The sequence below is a fragment of the Cydia fagiglandana genome, chromosome 2, assembly GCF_963556715.1.
Source record: "Cydia fagiglandana chromosome 2, ilCydFagi1.1, whole genome shotgun sequence".
NCBI lineage: Eukaryota > Metazoa > Arthropoda > Insecta > Lepidoptera > Tortricidae > Cydia > Cydia fagiglandana.
In genome coordinates, this window is record NC_085933.1 from 22,442,926 (window position 1) to 22,463,962 (window position 21,037).

Genomic DNA, 21,037 nt, shown 5'->3' on the forward strand with positions numbered 1-21,037 from the left:
GAACCCTAAAAATGGTCTCGCATTCATTCTGGTCAGTTAGGTATTTAGGAAAGGAATCTAAACAAACAGAAATCGTTTGACAACAGTCTTCCCCGAAACTCGGCCTATCGGTCCTAAATTTCTACTAGGTATGTTATGTGCAATTCTTGCTGAATATGCAACCGACTATACACAGATGCAATAAACAGATTCCATGATTGAGACAGTTCTCTCAAACAATATCATTTCGAGACTTGATGACACAATTAAGTGTGCAGGTTAGGTACCTGCACTATTATAATTATTCCAATAAATAATTTTTAAGAAAAAAAAACCGACTTCCATGGGGGCCGATGAAAGATTATTGTAGATGGTACACTATGTAGAAAAGGAGGTAAAACCACCCACTTTTTTACTAGCATTTCGCTTCTGTATAATGGCTCCTCTACAGGATGGGCCAACGCCGGCCACTCCAAGGGACGCAGCCATGCACTATCACTTGCTCCCTCTAACGCATAAATGCGTCCCTTGGAGTGGCCGGCGTTGGCCCACCGTGAAGAGGAGCCATGAGGGTCGTAGTTCTAGCCTAACCTAACCCACTCCTCAGTTCGAACCTAATCAAACCCACTTTTCAAGTAGCATTTCGTTTCTGTAAGGCTCGCAGTTCTAACCTAACCTAATCCTTGTTCGGTTCTGTGAGGATCGCAGTTCAAACCTAACCTAACCCACTTAATGGCGCATGCCGTGCGGTGTACGGGGGTTTAAGCGGGAGGGGCTAGTAAGATTGGCATCATCGTACTTTATACCTACATTAATTTTATGGTAGGTAATCATAGTTGTTTATTTAGTTAAGGTATCATAGTGGTTTTCTGGGTCAAGGTCCGGGTCCGAGTCCGGGTCAGAGTCCGGGTCCGTGTCTGGGTCCGAGACCGGGTCCGAGTCCGGATCCGAGTCCGGGTCCGAGTCCGGTTCTGAGTCCGGGTCCGAATCCGGATCCGAGTCCAGGTCCGGGTCCGAACCGGATCCGGGTCCGAACCGGATCCGGGTCCGAACCGGATCCGGGTATGAGTCCGAGTCCGGGTCCCAGTCCAAGTCAAAATCGAAATTCGTAATCACCAAACGTGTACCATGCGTCATTGAAGAGTTCTGTTCTGGTCATCATCAGCAGTTCCACTTCATCAAATGCGACAGTTTTGAATGTAAATGCTTGATTTTATGATGACAATACAAAAAAATCTATACGTATGCCTTTAATATTTGAGGAGTTCCCTCGATTCCTTATGGATCCCATCATCAGAACTCCAGCTTGACAAAAATGTGGCTTAAAAACTTAACTTGCTTAACGAACATAACGAAAAGGAAAAATCGCCAAACGTGAACTAAGCGTCGTTGAAGAGTTCTGTTCTGATCATCATCAGCAGTTCCACTTCATCAAATGCAACAGTTTTTGATGAAAATGCTTGATTTTCTGATGTAAATACAAAAATCTCTATACGCATGCCTTTAAGATTTGAGGAGTTCCCTTGATTCCTCATGGATCACATCATCAGAACTCGAGCTTGACAAAAATGTGGCTTAAAAACTTAACTTGCTTAACAAACATAACGACGAGGACAAATCGCCAACCGTGAACTATGCGTCGTTGAAGAGTTCTGTTCTGATCATCATCAGCAGTTCCACTTCATCAAATGCAACAGTTTTTAATGAAAATGCTTGATTTTCTGATGTACCTAAATACAAAAATCTCTATACGCATGCCTTTAAGATTTGAGGAGTTCCCTTGATTCCTCATGGATCCCATCATCAGAACTGGATTTTGACAAAAACGGGACCAATCTGTATGTATATACATTCAATCAAAAAAAGAATTTTCAAAATCGGTCCAGTAATGACGGAGTTATGGAGTAACAAACATAAAAAAAAAAAAAAAAAAAAAAAAAAAAAAAAAAAAAAAAAAAAAAAAAAAAAAAAAAAAAAAAAAAAAAAAAAAAAACATACAACCGAATTGAGAACCTCCTTCTTTGAGATTTGGAAGTCGGTTAAAAAAAGGAATACTGTCAGTACGAGCATATTATACGATCAGTCTCGCCTGCCAATCCCAAATTCAATTATCTCAACTGAAATCCAAAGGGTGACAATTGTACATTATATTTTCGGATTTAATATTGCATTAAAGTGCACTTAGCGGCAAATCGAATGACACGCCCTTTGATGGCGATAACACAATCCAGCACGTTAAGTGGAACGATTGGGGAGGGCGCTTCATTATGGTAAGGAGTGCTTATGCCATGAATGTACAGTCGGCAGAAGCACTTGACTACAGTGGAGTGGACTTTAACACTCTACATCACTACACCTTATCTTATAAAACAAAGTCCGCCGCCGCGTCTGTCATGTCTGTGTGTATTTATGTTAGCCATAAACTCAAAAACTACTACTAAACGGATTTCATGCGGTTTTCACCTATCAATAGAGTGATTCTTGAGGAAGGTAGTGATTCTTAATGTAGGTACATATAATTTGTTGTTTTGTGTAACCCGTGCCATCCCGTGCAAAGCCGGGCGGGTTACTAGTTCTACATAGATGAAGGTGACCCATAAATAGATTCAGCTATGAAAGTAGTGTCCGACCAGGCCGCCTAGCCAAGATGTCAATCGCTTACGCTCCGTAGCGATCGAAACGCAACTGTCACTGTCGCGCTAATATGGAAGAGTGATAGAGAGACATAATGCTTTTCGTTGTCGAAGCGATAGCGATTGTAACCTTGGCTAGGCCGGCTGTTACAGTTTTGGTTTCGGCATCAAAATCATGTTTCCGTCGAAAGTTCGGGTTCGGTCAAAAAACTGTCGAACCTTTCTGTAGTGTTCGACCGTAATTTTGGTTTCGCACCAAAATTATGTTTCGAGTCAAGTTCGGTTTGTCAGAGTAAAACCGAACCTTCAGAGTTGGTTTCGGTAAAAAATACAGTTTATTAAGTACCTATTTAAAAACTGAAGAGAAAGAAGCATTTTATCCACGAGAGTGGCATAGTAAATTGATGCAAATTTTGAGTTGTTTCTTCCTGATGCTGGCTGATTTGACTTTTGAATGTTGATTTTTGAATGATAATATAATAGCGTTTATTTGGATTTGATTTTTGTAACAGTATTTTCCTCTCGTTGGTGTGGTGAAAATGTGTATGCTTCTGTGTGCCTGTAGCCATAAATGCTGACTGTACACCACGCGTCACTTGAGACGCTTATGGCTTCCTGCTCTGTCACGCTCCCGCCCTGAGGGTGCGAATGCGAGGGTGCTGAAAAAGTTACGCGATGCGAATCGAAACACTTCGCGTAAATTAATCGGGCCCTAAAGATATATCTGCTGGGAAGCAATCTACTTGACATCGGTAGGTAATCTTGTTTTAATATGTGTAGCTGACTCTAAGAAAAATGTCCATTTCAACGGCAATTTTGGCGGCAATTTTGAATATCAGAATTTTTAAACCGAAATATTTAAAATAACACTTAAAAATATTTTCGTTCAAAGTAATTTAATTTGTTCTTAGAGAATCAACATTTTCTTACACTAGGAAACAATTTTGTATGGAGATAAAAAGCCTAAATTATTTTTTGTTTCTGGAGGCAGAATCTAATTTTTATTCAAATTAAAATTAGGCACCTCAGGTGCATCAATAAGATTGCTTGCATTTCACACACTAATCAGTGTGACCAGTCTACTTTCAAGTTATTTTGCTTTTACTGAACTGTGACGCGGTGGGCAAAGTTTTATAATTTTACATTATCAAAACAAAATTAAAACCTTACTAAATTGTTAAATTAGAATCAGTAATTCCACGCTTTCGATGCGCAGGAGTGCTACGATTGCTACGCCGTAGTCCGTAGCGTCATTTTCCTGCTAAAGGCGGAAACTGTTCATTTATGCATGACGCAGCATATGTGTCACAGGCAATAAATCGTTTCAACATGTTGATTGCACATCACGCGTCACTTGAGATGCTTATGGCCTGAATTGTCACGCACCCGCCCCAATCGTACGAAAATAAGGGGCGCTGAAAATTTATGCGGAGCGAAACACTATACCTAAATTAATTGAAGTCAGAAGATATATCGTTTGGGGGGGTTACACGTTGTTATTTGATAGCTCGTGACATCGCAAATCTTGTGAGAAATGGCCTCTGACGTAGGTAGGAATCTTGAGTTGACAGACTAAGCATCAGAAATTAAACGCACCTGCCAACACCTGTAAGGCTGATACCCTGTACCAAGGAGTTGTAGTATTCGTTTTACTACTTAATACATTACATATAGTTTGTCAAAGGACTGTCTCATTTCAAACATAGACAGAGAGAATTATACTATCTTTTTCTAGTATTAGCACTCAAAAGAGAAGAATGAGTATAATTTTTAGTGTTCCGTGCAAAACTTTGTTCACAAAACACTTAGGGCTTGTGCACAAATCGCGCGAGGTTCGATAAGGGGAGGGGGGGGTCACGAAAAAATCACGATAGATCACATTGGGGGAGGGGGGTATAAGGAAACCTCACGTGTATTTTTCTACAGTGAACGAAACTAAGAAAAAAATACCCACCACATGAGTAGATATTTTTTGTCGGTTTAGTTAAACATAAATCTTCACTCTGTACTTTAAAATAGCGAGTCTTTAACGAAAATATAAAAATAAACAAGATTTGCTATATACAATACTATTTATCTTAAAATTAGGTCGAATGAAAATTAAAAAAAATACACGTGAGGTTGTGTGGGGGAGGGGGGTAGCCAAAAGCCTCACCAAATATCCCCAGGGGGGAGGGGGGGTCAAAAAGTAAGCGAAAACACCTCGCATGATTTGTGCACAACCCCTTAAGGGATCACTTCGATCTTGTTTTACTCTTATTTACTGAAAAATTTGGTTTGACCAACTATCATTCTTCATTCTTTCTTCGCTTACCGTGTCCGTGCAATTTACGGCATATTAATATATTTTAAGATATAGCTCAAGAATATATTGAGGTAAGGTATTACAGCTCAAAGGTGCGATATATATAATTATGTAGATGCCACAAGTATCCCCTCGACAGATAGCGGGCCGTGGGGTCATTCCCTGAATTACTACTCACCTGCCCTTCTGATCGGGGCCGATAACTGCCCCGGATTCTTTAGGTGTCGATTAGGGCACTACCCTCTAGTTGCGGCTCTCAAACTTTATTTAATGTAGGTATCTAAGCTCTGTTTATATCCCAGATACTACAATGAAAAAAAATATCAATTTACTACTAAATTTACCTGGTTATGTACCTATTTTGTATTTAATATATATGTCGGTTTTTAAGTACATTGGGGCAATTAAACTGTCGTTTCAGTATCTGCCATACAAAAAAAAACTTTAGTGTTAAGTAGAAATCAATTTTAACTTGGAGAATACCTATTAGAAAAGTGCGAAAAGAAGCGTGATTTAAAAAAAACAATAGGAACGAAGGTTTTACGATCTCATCCACATGGAATTTAAAAGTTTTAATCAATATTTTAGAGAAAACCTAATTTATCATTCATGTGCACGTGTAATTATTAATCCAATGAATAATTTAATTTGACAGTAGGTTTAAAAACATCCAACATATTAATTCCGTACCTAATCGAATTTCTTCTGACTAGTTATAACCGGTTTGGACTAGAAAAATAAGTCTCGCCTGAAACAGATCGAACTTGGACAGATCGAACTTTGAGAACCACAACCACAGACACAATTTTATCGTGGATCTCAGACCGAGAGAAGTTTGTAATTCGCCGTATGCCAGAGTTGGGTGTTGGGGTGACTTGCATCTTCGATTTGCATATTATTACATTCCTCCTTAGGAATTTTTCGGAATAAAGAAATATATAATCATGGAAAATCTTTAGTATTAGGTACTTACTTCCCTTCTATAACATGACACGAAACCAAGATGGATCATAAATAAATCACGTTTCAAGTTTGATTGAATATCTACGTGAATGACAGGAATATGCCACGCATTACAATGAAATCACAATAAACAATAAATAAGGGCAAAATAATTATAATTTAGAGTATTTAGACGCGAGTTCATAAGTTCATAAAACCGGTATAGCAGTTTATTTTTAAACATAATTTCTAAAACCCCTTGTATCTGCGGCCGCCTGGCTCAATAGCAAATGTCAGACGCAAGTTATCCGCAACTTCCGGTCTCTAGGAAGTGGCTCCCGTAATGGCGGCCTGTACTTCCGGTCTAATAAAATCGAATCGGGAACATTGTTGTACGGATACTGTTAGCCGTTAGGGCAAGTTACGTGGTTGTCAATGTGAACTGTCACATTATAGTGGATGTTGTGAATATTCAATATCAACCTTAACCAATTTCTAAGGCCCCCCCCACATCTGGCGTCTTTCGAGCGTCGGCGTCTACAATTCTATGGCCGACGTCGACGCAACGTCGACGCAGCGTCGACGCAACTGCGCAGCGACGTCATTTTCCATAGCGCTGGACCGACGCCGACAGACGCCGACGCTCGAAAGACGCCAGATGTGGGGGGGCCCTAAACAAGCAGGATACTTCTAAATAAAATTTGATGGCTCCTCTACACACGTGTATAGATGCGTACCGCCATCGCGGGCCCACTACCTTTGATGTGCGAACGAAAAACCGACACCGCGGCCATTCCATCGCCATAAGCCAACTGACGCCATTACCCTCTCTACACGGTAGCCCTATATAGTGGGCCAATGTGTTGGGCCACTGAGTAGAAGAACCATAAAATACCAACCTTGTTTGCACTTGGACGGCGATAGCGGACAGGAGCACCGAGCTCCATCGCAGGGCGCACAGTTGCAGTTTTCCACCGCCGCTGTCCACGGAGGCGCCACTGTAGCGTCCGGAACCTGTCAGAAAAATGTCATCCATCACAGATACAGAAAAATACCGAAATGATGGGAAAGTCCTATGAAACTTCTAACATTGCATGAGGTAAACGTACTGGTGCTGACGCGGTCCCAGTACATGCCATCTTGAAGCTTAAATCATTGTCAATAGAGGTGACAGCCAGAGGCGTAACTAGGGGGGGGTTGGAGGGGGCACGTGCCCCGGGCGCCGTCCAAGGGGGGGGCGCCAAAATGGGCAAAATACCTCCCATAGAAAATGGACCAGCCAAAATGTAGGACACAGCCAAATTTTTTTTTCGCGACTTGCTCAGTAGGTGTAATCCCAAAATCTCCCTGGCAAGGAAAATGCAGTTATTTTTTAGCCAACCTGTATACAAGATGGTCCAAACCTTGACGTCCAAAAATTTTTTTTAGTATCGTCGTCGTGGGTTATCAGAATATATATACCCCATGATTAGCCGATTTTTCGTAGTTTAAGAGTTTAACTTTTAACTTTTGTTAAGAAATTCCGGGGTGAAGCTTCGCTTTGCTTTTATGTCTTCTAATACATGTTCGTGGTATTTGCACATATAACATGAAATAGCGATGGGGAAGTGACACCATAAAATAATAGTAGAAATAACAAAAGAGGACTTTTTTAATGAATTACTAATTTGGAAGCTTTCCACCTCAGTTCCTTTGACCGGCGACTCTGAAAAATTAGGACTATTAAGTATCACTTTTTTGACCTTATAAAAAAACTTAGGGTCTAGCAGTTTCTAAAATAACAAAAAGTCCTTGAAATCGCTTGTATTTTATCATTATTTATTTTTTATTTATTTAGGTAAGGGCAACATCTAAGCTTGAACTCAGCTCAACTCAGCCAAGTGAGGATGCTGTTGTTTTAGCAACTGCGCCGTTGGTCAAGGATTATGTTACAAAAAGAAACAATAAAGTTCAATAGTTTTTTTTAAAATTAAATCTTCACCCCAGAATTTCTTAACAAACGTTAAAAGTAATAAAAATCATAATTCGAAAACTACGAAACGTCGGCTAACGTACATATTCTGATAGCCCACAGCGTGAGAAATTAAAAAAAATTATGGATGTCAAGGTTTGGACCACCCTGTATAAGACATGCCGTGATAACATCGCTCGTTCTGTGATACTAGAATGTCGTGAAAAACCTGTGTCAGGTTTCGATGTGGGATCGGGACAATCTAGTCCAATTCAATCCCACCAAGACTCAATTTTGCGCGTTTAGGGCTAAGAAAACCTCATTTTTCAAGGCACAAGCCTTCCCATGTCAGGGAGTATTGGGAGCCTCGGTGTTGAGATCTCCATCAGTGACGTCCAATAATTTCATAGCCACCTTGCTGGGTAGGCTGCGCTCGTATCCAAAAATAAAACTCGGTGTGCTCAATAAAGAGAGGCGATACTTTACTCTGAGGTAGACAGATCCCATTTATTGAGTACTGCTGTCACCTTTGGGCAGGAGCATCTGGATGCCACCTTGGACCCTTCAAATCAGTCCAAAGGCGCGCTGTACCTGTGAATAGTCTACGATCCCAAACTCACAAGCGATATTGAACCTTTAAGTCTAAGGAGATCTCCAAAAAATAAGTGTATAAGTTTTAAAATGGTCGGCAACGCGCATGTGACCGCTAACCATCAGGTGGGTCGTAAGCTTGTTAGCCACCGATGTACTAAAAACACTTTTTTGTCTCAATTAAAAGTAAACTGTAAGTAATAAGTAAAAAATCAACTCTTTCGTTAGTTCATTTCGTTTGGGGGGGGGGGGGCGCAAATTTGGTGCCTGCCCCGGGCGCCATATCCTCTAGCTACGCCTCTGGTGACAGCAAGGTGTCATCAGATCTATTGGACATTAGTATGTCGAGCACTAGTACGTATACCTTACAGAGTATAGAGTTTTCCATTTTGGAAAGGGCTCGATTGCGTATTCTTTACAGTTTTGTATCGCTTTCGCTTCTTTTTACGAAAACAATGACATCAACTAGGTACTGATGAATGTTTGATATTATACAAAGGTATATAAAATTTACTCATTCTATAAATAACAGCTTAAATAGTCACTCACTTTTTGCTCCAAACTCGGGCCTTGCGTCGTCACACTCTGACTCGCCTCCAACAACCCATTCTTAATATTCTCATCAGCAATGATCGTCAAATCATTCCTACTAACCCCATCTTCTATCAAACTCTTTAACCCATCAACTTCTTTCGACCTCTCTGCTGTATACTTGTTACTTCTTCTCGTATCTTCTACAGGCGGCGTCGTTCTATCAATAGATCTTAGTGTAGGTTTTACTCTATTCGTAATGGACGGGGCAACTTCTAGCTCGGCGGAGAAGGACACATCTTTTTGGTAAAGGACATCTTCTTCAGTGTCTAATGAGGTTTCTGAAGGTTTTGTTGAGTTTAACTCTGCAACAGAAGTCAAATGTGAAAAATGTAATATAAGTTATATTAAAAAAAAGCATCGTTATTACTTGTCGCGCACTGGCCGCTCGCAGCGCCACGCCTCTTGCTTCCAGTCCGCGGCCTAACCACCACACTTGCGGCTCGGCCATGACATTGAGCGACTTGCGACGGCGGCAGCGATAACCATAGGTTGGAGCGAGACACAGCGACCGGACATTTCGTTCCCACCTATGGTTGTCGCTGCCGCCGTTACAAGTCGCTCAATGTCGTGGCCGAGCCGTAATGGCTCCTCTACGTGATGGGCCAACGCCGGCCATTCCAAGGGAGGCATTTATGCGTTAGAGGGAGCAAGTGATATTGCTATCTCATTCTACCGCATGGCTGCGTCCCTTGGAGTGGCCTGCGCTGGCCCATCATGTAGAGGAGCCATCACATACTCTGACTAGCACCGAGGCGGAGTACAAAACTCACCGAGGCAACCGTAGCCGTCTACGTGCAAGACGAAGCCGGGTGCGCAGCCGCACTCGAATGTGCCGTCGTGGAGCTCCCGACAGAGCTGCTCGCACGGGCTGCCCGAGCCGCAGCGGCCTACAACAAAACATAGATAAAATATAGGATACTTTATTCATAACCAAAGGCTTCGTAACCTCCCGAAAGAAAAATAAAGCTCTGACGCAATCAGGTTGAAATTTCGATTTCAATTCTTCTTGTCGGGGACTTCTGGTCGGAGGATATTGGGAACGTGCGAAGTCGGTGGCGCTGATCGTCACAAACACAGGTAACCTTATGGAATGTCCGACATTAGTACTAGCGGCAGCCGCTTGAACTAATTTTACTCCATAAGATTTACTTAACGTAGAAATTCCGACAAAATGAGGGCAGCACCAGTCGTGCACATAGCGAATAGCCGGTCAGACAAGTTTGTCAGTAGCAAAAGGCGCTAAATTCAAATTTTCTATTGGACAATATCCTTCACGCCTACATTTTTTTAAATTTGCCGGTTTTTACTGACGGAAATGGCTTGACAAACTATAGTTAACAATTCTAACAAGACTTGCTCCGAGGGTCTACTGGTATGCTAGGCTTGATTGACGAACTGAACTATTTACTAAGTCACTAAGTACTAATACCTATTTTATGATATAGTTGGAAACGAACGAGCGGACAAATCGCCAATTACGACGGTAATGGGGTTATTACCCTTTCTATTAATAACTCCAAATTATTAATAGTAACCATTAAATCTCCGATAATAACGAGCAATTTAATAAGTGACAAGTTTCGCCCACTTCATCCAACGATATTATTTAGATTAATTTAGAACAAGTACAGTAGGGCTAGGCAATATCGTGATATTGTCAGGGATGAATATAATCTGTTAAGTATTCTCGTAAATTCCAAGCTTGTAATTTTACTTTGAACTAATACAATGGGGGTTTTAAAGTGGCTAAGATTGTTTCGTGAAGATAGTACGGCAAGCCACCAAGAGGCAATTATTTGTCCCAAAATCTAAGCTAGGTGCTTTCAAAATAAGACAAAACGCCTTATTCAAACTTTGAGATACGTCAAATATTACGCCTAGTTACGATATGGATTAGATATGTCAGTGACAAAAGTGACGTTTATGTTTGAAGAAACCTCACGTTTGACACTGACATATCTAATCCATATCGTATTTAGACGTAGTATTTGCCGAACCTATCCTAAAGCTCGAATCGGGCCGCTAGTGTTTGTTTTATGAAATAAATTCCTTTATTGAAGTGTTCGTCTCAATTATACCTACAGAAATACTTTAGAAAAGAATAAAGGCGAACAATAAAAAATAACGCAACATCTTCTGTACCACCTTTCCTTTTTCAACGTGTGTCATTATCTCAAAAGAGCTGAAAATGTTGAAGAAACAACTTTGTAACGGCACCAAGTTTCAGTACTGTTCAAGAATTACGGGTAGACTTTTAGTACGTTAGGGATAAAGGTGAATTTAGTGTGTCTTTGAGTTGACAGACGGTGAGGCGTTGTGGGAAATAAATTGTTCAGCGTGTAGTTAGGGCGGGTCGCTTATGTAAGTTGAGATCAATGAGAATGTGACTTTTTATTTAAGTATTAACTGCGTGGGAATGGAGCCTAGTGTTAGGCGGAGAGCTAGTCTTGGAAAATGGCACATAATATGATGAGAAAACCATATATCATAGTGCCCTTGATATACTCTTCTTATTACTAGGTCCAGGCCTTTAGCAGCTGTTCATCGGTGGACGTAAGAACGATATGCCAGTAACCTGGCCTGTCAGTTTGCCAATTTTCGTTGCTTTCAACATGTATCGTTTTACAGATACGTTATATGTATTTGTAACTTATTCTCTTAGGGTCGGTTGCACCAAACCGACTGTTAGCGCATTTGCTAAATTGTATTCTATGGGAAGTTTCATAGTTGACTGTTGCGTGACGTTGATCAGTCCGCTAAATGTGGTTGGTGCAACTGGCCCTAAGTCCATATTCAAGTCGATGGCAAATAACCTGAGGCCTATTTCACCGAGTTGGCCATTAACACCTGACACTGACAATTTTCCTGTACAGTGTACACTCCTATCACGGCGTCAATTTTTACTTGTTAGACCAGCATTGTACGTTTTGCCAATGTCAGGCACAGACAAAGCATCCTCCATACCCAGAGATGGGCAAATTTCATTCGAATGACGAATGACAAATAAAAATAACAAAATTTATCGCGAATGACGAATGAAAATGTCGGATGATTATTCTTATTCGAATAAATTATTCGTCGAATAATTTATCCGCGAATAATTTATTCGTTGAATGAATTGCCACGAATAATTTGTTTATTGAAATAACCTTAGTAACTTTTCACGGTTTAGAAAGATTTGGCAAGTGTGATGTGCAATTTAACAACCTGCAACTACTTAAATAGTTACTGATACGCTTTAAGATTCGCTCTGAAGCAAACAACTGCTAAGAAAATTTGGTTTTCTCACTGTTTTATTATATAGCTATCTCTTTCTAGGTCAGGCTAGAAAGTTACTAACTTTGTGTGTGAGTAAATCATTGTTCACGCTAATCCTTTGTTTATTATGCTACCTGGGCTTATCTTTTAACCTTTAACAATATTTAATTCCAGAACAAACAAACAGTAAAAACAAGTCATATGAAATGTGTTATTATTCGTGTTGTTTATTTGATTAGAATAAGCCGAAAAACTTAAATATTTTTCGTGGATTTATTTGAATGAAATAACGAATAAATCATTCGTTATTTGAAAAGTGGTCGAATGATTCATCCGCGGATGAATTATTCGCGAATGAATTATCCGCGAATAAATCATCCGCGGATGAATCATTCGCGAATAAAAAAATATTGAATTATTGTTTATTCGAATGATTATTTAGATAAAAGTTTATTCGAATGATGCCCATTTCTGCTCCATACTGAGCATAATAGCATTACCCCCTCAGCCACGCATACGGTAGTTTTACTCCATGTTCGAGTCGAAAGTGTCTTTGTGTGACGTCCGTGTCTTTGCATCGGTTTCATGAAATAATTGCTCTAAACTCGGTCTAAAGGATACCTAGTCTATGATGTCAGGCGACAATCGTCACCGTGGTGAAACAGGGGCCTGCTGTATGTCCTCGGTTCTATTTGAATCAGTTTAATCAGAGGTAGCGGGTCGAAACGGGATGAAACACGCTGCATATCACGGCTTGCACGCCGCGCGTTCACTGGGGCGGACTTCAAAGGCACATTAAAACGTTCGCTCGATGGTTTCACATCCAATTTTAATAGTTTTACCCGGTACCGCTGACCTCTTTTTGTTAATAAGTGCGAAGAGTCTCGTATGCCTGTCCTATAACTGTTCTCTTCTACAGGTCAAATTTCTCAACCGATTCCCGAAATTTTGTGAACAGGTTCGATTTTTCTTGTCGGTTCAGTTTTAATCTATGCAAAAACAGACACGCCACTAATGTGCTGATAGAGTACTGATGTGCTGTCGAAAAGTTTCCAAAAATTCGGAAACTTCTCATATTCTTGTATGGGGACTGAAATTACCCATTCTCAAACTTGATGATTTTTTTGTACTCTGTGAAATTTGCCTGAAACATCCGAAAGCTTTTCCAACTTTTTGGAAACTATATGCGACTTCCACATATTAACACCAATGAAATGACAATAGCAACAACCTACAATATGAAGTCATGAGATCATGTAAAATATGACACTTTTTCGACCCCCCCTTATAACAATTGATTCTAATAGCCGTTAAAAGCGCTCAGCTCGTGCCAGCACCAGGTCCTAATGGAATCAACGCGCTCGCTGGCCCCCACTCTCACGGGTGGGTAGCTCCATACGGCGCGCTATGGTATTAATACATACGCCGTACATTTACCCCTATATTTTAGGATGATTAGTTTTTTCCGAAGAAAATCAACAATTGCAAAGCTTTACGGCATTATGGCCTAAAGTATAACATTTTCTTTGTTTTCTATAAAGTTTTGCGTCAGTGGTTCTCAAACTTTTTGGACGACGTACTATGTGGTCTGTGGATCGTATTTAACGAACGAACTAAATAATTAAATTTACTGAGCTACAGTTTTCTCATAAGTCTCACCAATTCGTCTGATATACGATGTATCGTGCTTACCTGCCAGGCTGAGAAAATTTCGGAATCACAGCACATTTTGAATAATGCAACTCTTGCCAGCTATTTTAGCAATTTTTTTTGTTAAATACTACCATCGCCGTGAGCCCCATCTAAAATTAGAATATAACAATACAATTTATTCATCGCGAGCGCCATCTACGTTTAGTTTTTAGCTCCATTGCAAATAGTTTGACGAGGCATCCTTGCCGGTACCTATAGACGGAGTAACATAAGAATTCATTTTTAGGGTTCCGTACCCAAAGGGTAAAACGGGACCCTATTACTAAGACTCTGCTGTCCGTCCGTCCGTCCGTCCGTCCGTCTGTCCGTCTGTCCGTCCGTCCGTCCGTCTGTCTGTCACCAGGCTGTATCTCACGAACCGTGATAGCTAGACAGTTGAAATTTTCACAGATGATGTATTTCTGTTGCCGCTATAACAACAAATACTAAAAACAGAATAAAATAAAGATTTAAGTGGGGCTCCCATACAACAAACGTGATTTTTGACCGAAGTTAAGCAACGTCGGGCGCGGTCAGTACTTGGATGGGTGACCGTTTTTTTTTTGCATTATGGTACGGAACCCTTCGTGCGCGAGTCCGACTCGCACTTGCCCGGTTTTTAGGGTTCCGTACCCAAAGGGTAAAACGGGACCCTATTACTAAGACTTCGCTGTCCGTCCGTCCGTCCGTCCGTCCGTCTGTCACCAGGCTGTATCTCACGAACCGTGATAGCTAGACAGTTGAAATTTTCACAGATGATGTATTTCTGTTGCCGCTATAACAACAAATACTAAAAACAGAATAAAATAAAGATTTTAATGGGGCTCCCATACAACAAACGTGATTTTTGACCAAAGTTAAGCAACGTCGGGAGTGGTCAGTACTTGGATGGGTGACCGTTTTTTTTTGCTTTTTTTTGTTTGTTTTTTTTGCATTATGGTACGGAACCCTTCGTGCGCGAGTCCGAGTCGCACTTGCCCGGTTTTTTTGCATATATTATAATATGAAGCTAAGGCTATCAGTTAAAAAACGATAGCTCTCGCTTTAATACTGTCAAAAAATTATAACTTGCTACTAAACTAAACAACTAAGCTGAAACTTAACGCCGTCAGCACTTACTCATCCTTTTCATTTTGAGTATAATTTTATTAATTTTATTATAATCAAATATTTAGAATTCAACAGTTAGACTAGTTTTGTTAGCGTGCAGATAGAGTCAGATCAAGAAAAGTCTGCAGCGGATTTGATAGTCAAATTTCTATGAAATTATGACGTATAAATAACACTTGCACTGCGTAGGCTAAACCCACTGCAAACTTTTCTTGGTGCGACTATAGACACAAAGTAATCAAGAGCACAAACTACCTATCGCTTTATTACTGTCGCGGTTGACAGTTGACAGGATAATCGCGATGAGATACACGATCTGTCAACATGTCTGCGTTTCTATATATTACTCTGTCACGTGGCGCCATCTTACTGAAAATTAATTGCCATTTCGTTCGGAGGTGGCTGACCTATCTTCAGGTGTTTGCTATGAGAAGTAAAATGTCCAAAGTGGAAATAAAAGCAACTATATATGTACCTATACAAAACTACTAATCTTGAAAACAGTTGCGTCCCTTATTATTGCTAAGGTGTTTTTACCGGTCAATGTTTTTTATTTAAACTATCAGTCATTCCTCCCTTTTTCTGACAAGTTTTTGAGTTGGGATAACGGTTTAATTTTTCTTCTTCTTTATTTTTTTCCACTTTATTTTTCATTATTTATTATTCACATTTCTAATATAATACACGATATAATAATTTATTTGTAATATACAATCAAAAAGTAAAACAAAACCTTTAATTCAATAAATCGCATTTATGAAAAAAATATATGAACATGAAAAATCACAGTGGTTAGGTACTAATCAGATGAGTGCCACCGGTTCCCAAACTTTATATGTACTTAAGTATTAAGAATATAAATTGCAAATAATTAAAAATAATATAGTTATATTAGTTATAATGAAAATAAACAAATAAATACTAGTGAAAATGTTATATTCTGACGGTAGCTACCAATATTTATTGCATTATTTTCTCAATTGTAAATATAAACAATGTTCATACCCCTACTCATTTCACTTATTCATTGCTAAATTTAGTAGGCATTCACCACAAATAAAATATCAGCAGAGAATAAAAAAAACGACGATTGACCGATAAAATGGAGTTCCAGTCAAGCGCAAAGCATACTTGTGGCGAACACTGGCGCAAGCAATGAACCAATAAGCAAACCTCGCCAATGGAGCGGCTAGGGACGGGCCGGCAATTTACGGCCGAATTTCGACCGAAAGAGTTTTTTGAGTGTATGCTTGTAAAAACGTGTGAGTAATTGAATGAGGTCTATACGTTGCCGTTTGACGGATTTGGGTTATTCCCATTAGTTTTCGCCAGCATTTTGGCATTGGTACAAATGGTACAGCGCCCGCGTGAAGATGTATGTTTCTTCATCGAGATTGTAAAAAATGTGTAGATTATGAATTAAAAAAAAAATCAATAACGACACACGTTTAGGGGCGGAGAGGGTTAAGAAAATGTGACATTTTGTGTAGTCACCGTAGCCAAGCTATGTGAAAATACTTTTCTTGAATGCCTTTTATTAAAATATTATCTTTGGATTACCTTTTATTGAAATTGAATATGGGTACTTGAATAATCAGTACTAACTATTTTTAGTAAACGTTTATACAATTTTGAATATGGAATGTGGAAGCAAATTGAATAAATTACAATATTACGCTTCATGCAAAATACAGTTATGAAAAGTTAAGGGCACACTCAGTATCCTGGGCATTTCACCTCACCAGGTGCCCGTCCCTAGATCACCCCCCACCCATATGGGGGTAGGGGGGCAGTCTGTAAAGTAGGGACTTGTGTGCTCTGGAGCCGAGTTAAGTGCCTGGCTTACCTTCTGCAACGCTAAGTCGATCATGTTCTTAGTTTGATGTACGACACTTTAGCATAGTCAAATGAGAGAAGTATATATGCCAATTACAGATCCTGCAGATTAATAATTTTGCACGCTGATTTGTCAGTGTCAAAAGTAACATTTCTTCTACAATAAACGTCACTTAATGTAATACTAAGAATACTTAATGTAATATTAAGAAGGACGGGATAAAATCTGTAGGTCGCAATAGAGTTTCAGTTACATTCAATAAAGCCGTTGATGCTAACTCTATCTTAAAAAACCCTATGCTAGATAAATATAAACTATCAGCAAACATACCAACATACAACATATCTCGTATGGGTCTAGTTCGAGGAGTTCCAACAGATTGGTCCATGACTGATTTTGTTAAGGGTACAAATTTAATAGAAGGTAAAGGTAGGATTTTGAAAGCGCGTCGACTACAAAGGAAAGTGACCAAGGAGGATGGCTCTCCATCCTGGGTTCCAACCCAGACTGTAGTAGTTACCTTTGAAGGTCAAACTCTGCCATCTAGAATATTTGCTTATTATACTTCTCTAGTTGTGGAGGTATACCTACTGCCAACAATTCAATGCCGAAAATGCCTTAGATTTGGACACATCCAGACTCAATGTCGCTCAGATGCCCGCTGCTACAAATGTGCCCAGAAACACCCGGGTGATGGGTGTAATGTAGCTCCCGAACACATATCCTGTATTTTTTGCACTGCCCGACACTATGCCACTGACAGAAACTGCCCAGAACATCACCGACAAAAGACCATCAAACTGATAATGTCTGAAAGAAATATTTCATATGCTGAAGCATCCACACAAGTCCCAGTTGTAACTCGTAGACCCTATGCGGACGTTGCAAATATAATGTTTGGCCCCACAAGAGAATATTCCCCCCCATCACAATCTCCCGTTGACTTAACAGACTTACCTTCTACCAGTTCTACCCTTCCCAGAACCTCTCACCGCAAGACAGTATTTTTGTCACCTCGGTCAAGACCTTCCTTATCCCCAGGTTATGACCAACAAGCCCATAACAATATAGTCCGACCCCCTCCATCCCAAACCCCTAATGGACAAGCCCTCAATAACTCATACACCAGAGAAACTCCTAATGAGGACCTCATGGAGCTCCTCCTTAAACTGTTAACGAATATCATCGCAAAATGGAGTGATATACTACCGAACGACGTTGCACCTTTAATGTTGACCCTAGTAGAAAAACTCTCCTTCCCTCACCACCATGGACCGCCAGGCCACATTTCTTCAATGGAATAGCCGGAGTATTATTCCTAAAAAACCAGACCTCATCCAGCTGATCAACAACCATTCTGTGTCTGTCGCGGCCATCTCGGAGACGTGGCTTAGACCCGGGTCTCGGTTTAGACTCCCGGGCTTCTCATGCCTCCGGGATGACCGCGTCGATGGACGTGCAGGATGCGCTTTGTTGATCAAGCAATCCTACCCCTTCTCTCAAATTCCCCTACCTCCTCATGGAAATGAAATTAATGCCGTAGCTGCTAAAGTTATGGGCATTAATTTCATTTCAATATATATTCCTCACCCAGAACTTGACCTTATTCCTGAATTATCTTCGATCCTAACCTCTGTCCCTCCTCCTCATATAGTTTTAGGCGATTTTAATTCACACAACATTTCGTGGGGATCATACCATTCGGATGGGTTTTCGTCACTCTTGTTAGAAATCTTCGATGAAATCAACGTTTGCATTATAAACGACGGTTCGCCCACACATCGAGGCTATCCAGGCCAGAACCCACAATCCGTTCCCGACTTGTCAGCTTGCTCCCCTAATTTGGCCTCATTGTTATCTTGGACTGTGCTTCGTCAGTCCTATGGCAGCGATCACTTTCCCATTGTTATTTCCAAGCCCTCATCTGTTCTTCCATCCCCGTCTCCTGAACCGCTTCTAAAATACAGATTACAATCAGCTGACTGGTCGAAATTTTCACTTTATGTCGAAACAAAAATTAAAGAATGGGACTCTAACTTAAATGACAATACGGAAAATTACTCAAAATTCAAAAATTTACTTTTAGAAGTAGCTGATAAGTTTATCCCCCAGAAAAAAAACAAAAAGGATAAAATTCTTTCACCTCCATGGTGGAATGCTGACTGCACAGCTGCCGTGAAAGAGAGAGATGAAGCTGAACAAAGATTTAATGAATCAGGTGACATAGAGGACTTCATCAATTTCAGGAAAACCTCGGCCCGCACTAAACGCTTATTGTCCAAAACAAAGAAGAAGAGTTGGAAAGGGTTCTGTGAGAGCTTGTCCCCTAGAACTCCCCCATCAGTCGTATGGAAAAATATAAGGCGGTTCAGAGGGTCTTTTAAACCGGATGTCATATGTTCTTCTGACAGGTCATCTTGGCTTTTGGACTTTGCTGACAAACTGGCACCCCCAACTGCCCCAGAATTATCCTGCGTAGAGTCACCACCACTCCCTCCTACGTCGACCTCCTTTGACGAACCGTTTTCGGTTGCGGAGCTCAAAATAGCTTTGGATGGACTACGCAACACTTCACCAGGAGAAGATGGTATTCCTTACTGTTTCATAACAGAACTGAGCTCATTCTCACAGGAATACTTCCTTGGCATTCTGAATCACGTGTTTGACTCAGGAGAGATCCCAGAAGATTGGAAAACTCAAATTATCATCCCAATACTGAAACCGACTAAAAATCCACAAGAGGCCAGCTCGTACCGACCGATTGCGCTCTCCACTACGATGGGCAAGATACTTGAGCATCTAGTAAAGAATAGGCTAGAGTGGTACGTCGAGAGCAGGGGACTGTTAGCAAACACCCAATTCGGGTTTCGAAAAGGTAGGAGCACAATGGACAGCTTAAACATACTAACCACGGATATCAGACTTTCGCTTTCTAACAATGAGGACCTTCTAGGATGTTTTCTTGATATTTCAGCAGCTTATGACAATGTCCTTCTTCCGGTGCTCAGAGCAAAAATGCTACATCTGAGCATTGCCGTGAAGATTGTACAAATTGTCTCCAATCTATTCATAGGAAGAACCATCAAAATCCGTGATGGCAGCTCTTATCTTTCTCCTCGTACACTGTGGCAGGGCCTTCCTCAAGGATCCGTTCTTAGTCCAATACTTTACAGCATATATACATATGATTTGGAACAATCTGTGTTGCCCTTCTGTAACATTCTACAGTATGCAGATGATCTAATCCTCTACACTTCTGCAAAATCTGTTGATACGGCGTCTGCAAGGTTGAACATGGGCCTGAGTTACCTGAAGGATTGGCTTGAAGAGCATGGTCTGTCTTTGTCACCTTCCAAGAGCTGTGCTGTGACCTTCAGTCGCAAAAGGAACATGCCAACTGCAGATGTTCATTATGGTGAAGAAAGCATTCCCAATAAAGAATCAACCAAATTCCTGGGTATCATCTTGGATCGAAAAGTGAGTGGAAAACCTCATCTGAAATATATACAGGACAAGTGTGAAAAAGGAATCAATATTTTGCGAGCTCTATCAGGAGTTTGGTGGGGTTCTCATCCATATTGTCAAAAGCTACTTTATAATGCTATTATTCGCAGCCACATGGACTATGGATCCTTTATATTAGAACCATGTAATAAGGAATCCTAACAAAAGTTAGATTTAATACAGGCTAAATGCTTAAGAATCATACTTGGTGCCATGAGATCTTCCCCAAAAAATGCCATGCAAGTAGAATGTGTGGAGCCTCCTCTGGTGCTGCGTAGACAATATCTTGCTGACAGGTTCCTCATAAGAGCTATCTCCAACTCCAATCACTTGCTGATTACACGCTTGCGGGCTCTTGCTTCATTGGTCACTGAAAACCCATATTGGATGCATAAGGAGTTTCCAAAAATTATTATTTCTTATTCTAAATTAAACCGTATAAACCCCATATTATATAAATCAGGAACAAACCCCTTATTTGAAACAAAATTTGAAACTTTAATTTACACCCCTAGTGTTATTTTAGACCTTGGTATATTTAAAAATGACCCGGGAGCTAACAACAAATTTAAAAATCTTTTAGAAAAGTGGGAAGGCTACTTACCAGTGTTTACTGACGCATCCAAAAATGATCCCGCAAA

General features: G+C 40.4%; 1 protein-coding gene across 2 annotated transcripts in view; it reads right to left on the minus strand.

Moving 5' to 3' along the window:
• The window catches only part of LOC134678533 (pikachurin), a 91,180-nt gene that overhangs the window by 67,704 nt on the left and 2,439 nt on the right, over positions 1-21,037 (minus strand). For both annotated transcript variants that reach the window (XM_063537112.1, XM_063537121.1), the window contains exons 2-4: positions 9,766-9,882; positions 8,951-9,297; positions 6,759-6,873 (exon numbers count right to left, since the gene is read on the minus strand). In XM_063537112.1, coding sequence (XP_063393182.1) covers positions 6,759-6,873; positions 8,951-9,297; positions 9,766-9,882 — 579 coding nt within the window. The remainder of the gene's footprint in view (positions 1-6,758; positions 6,874-8,950; positions 9,298-9,765; positions 9,883-21,037) is intronic.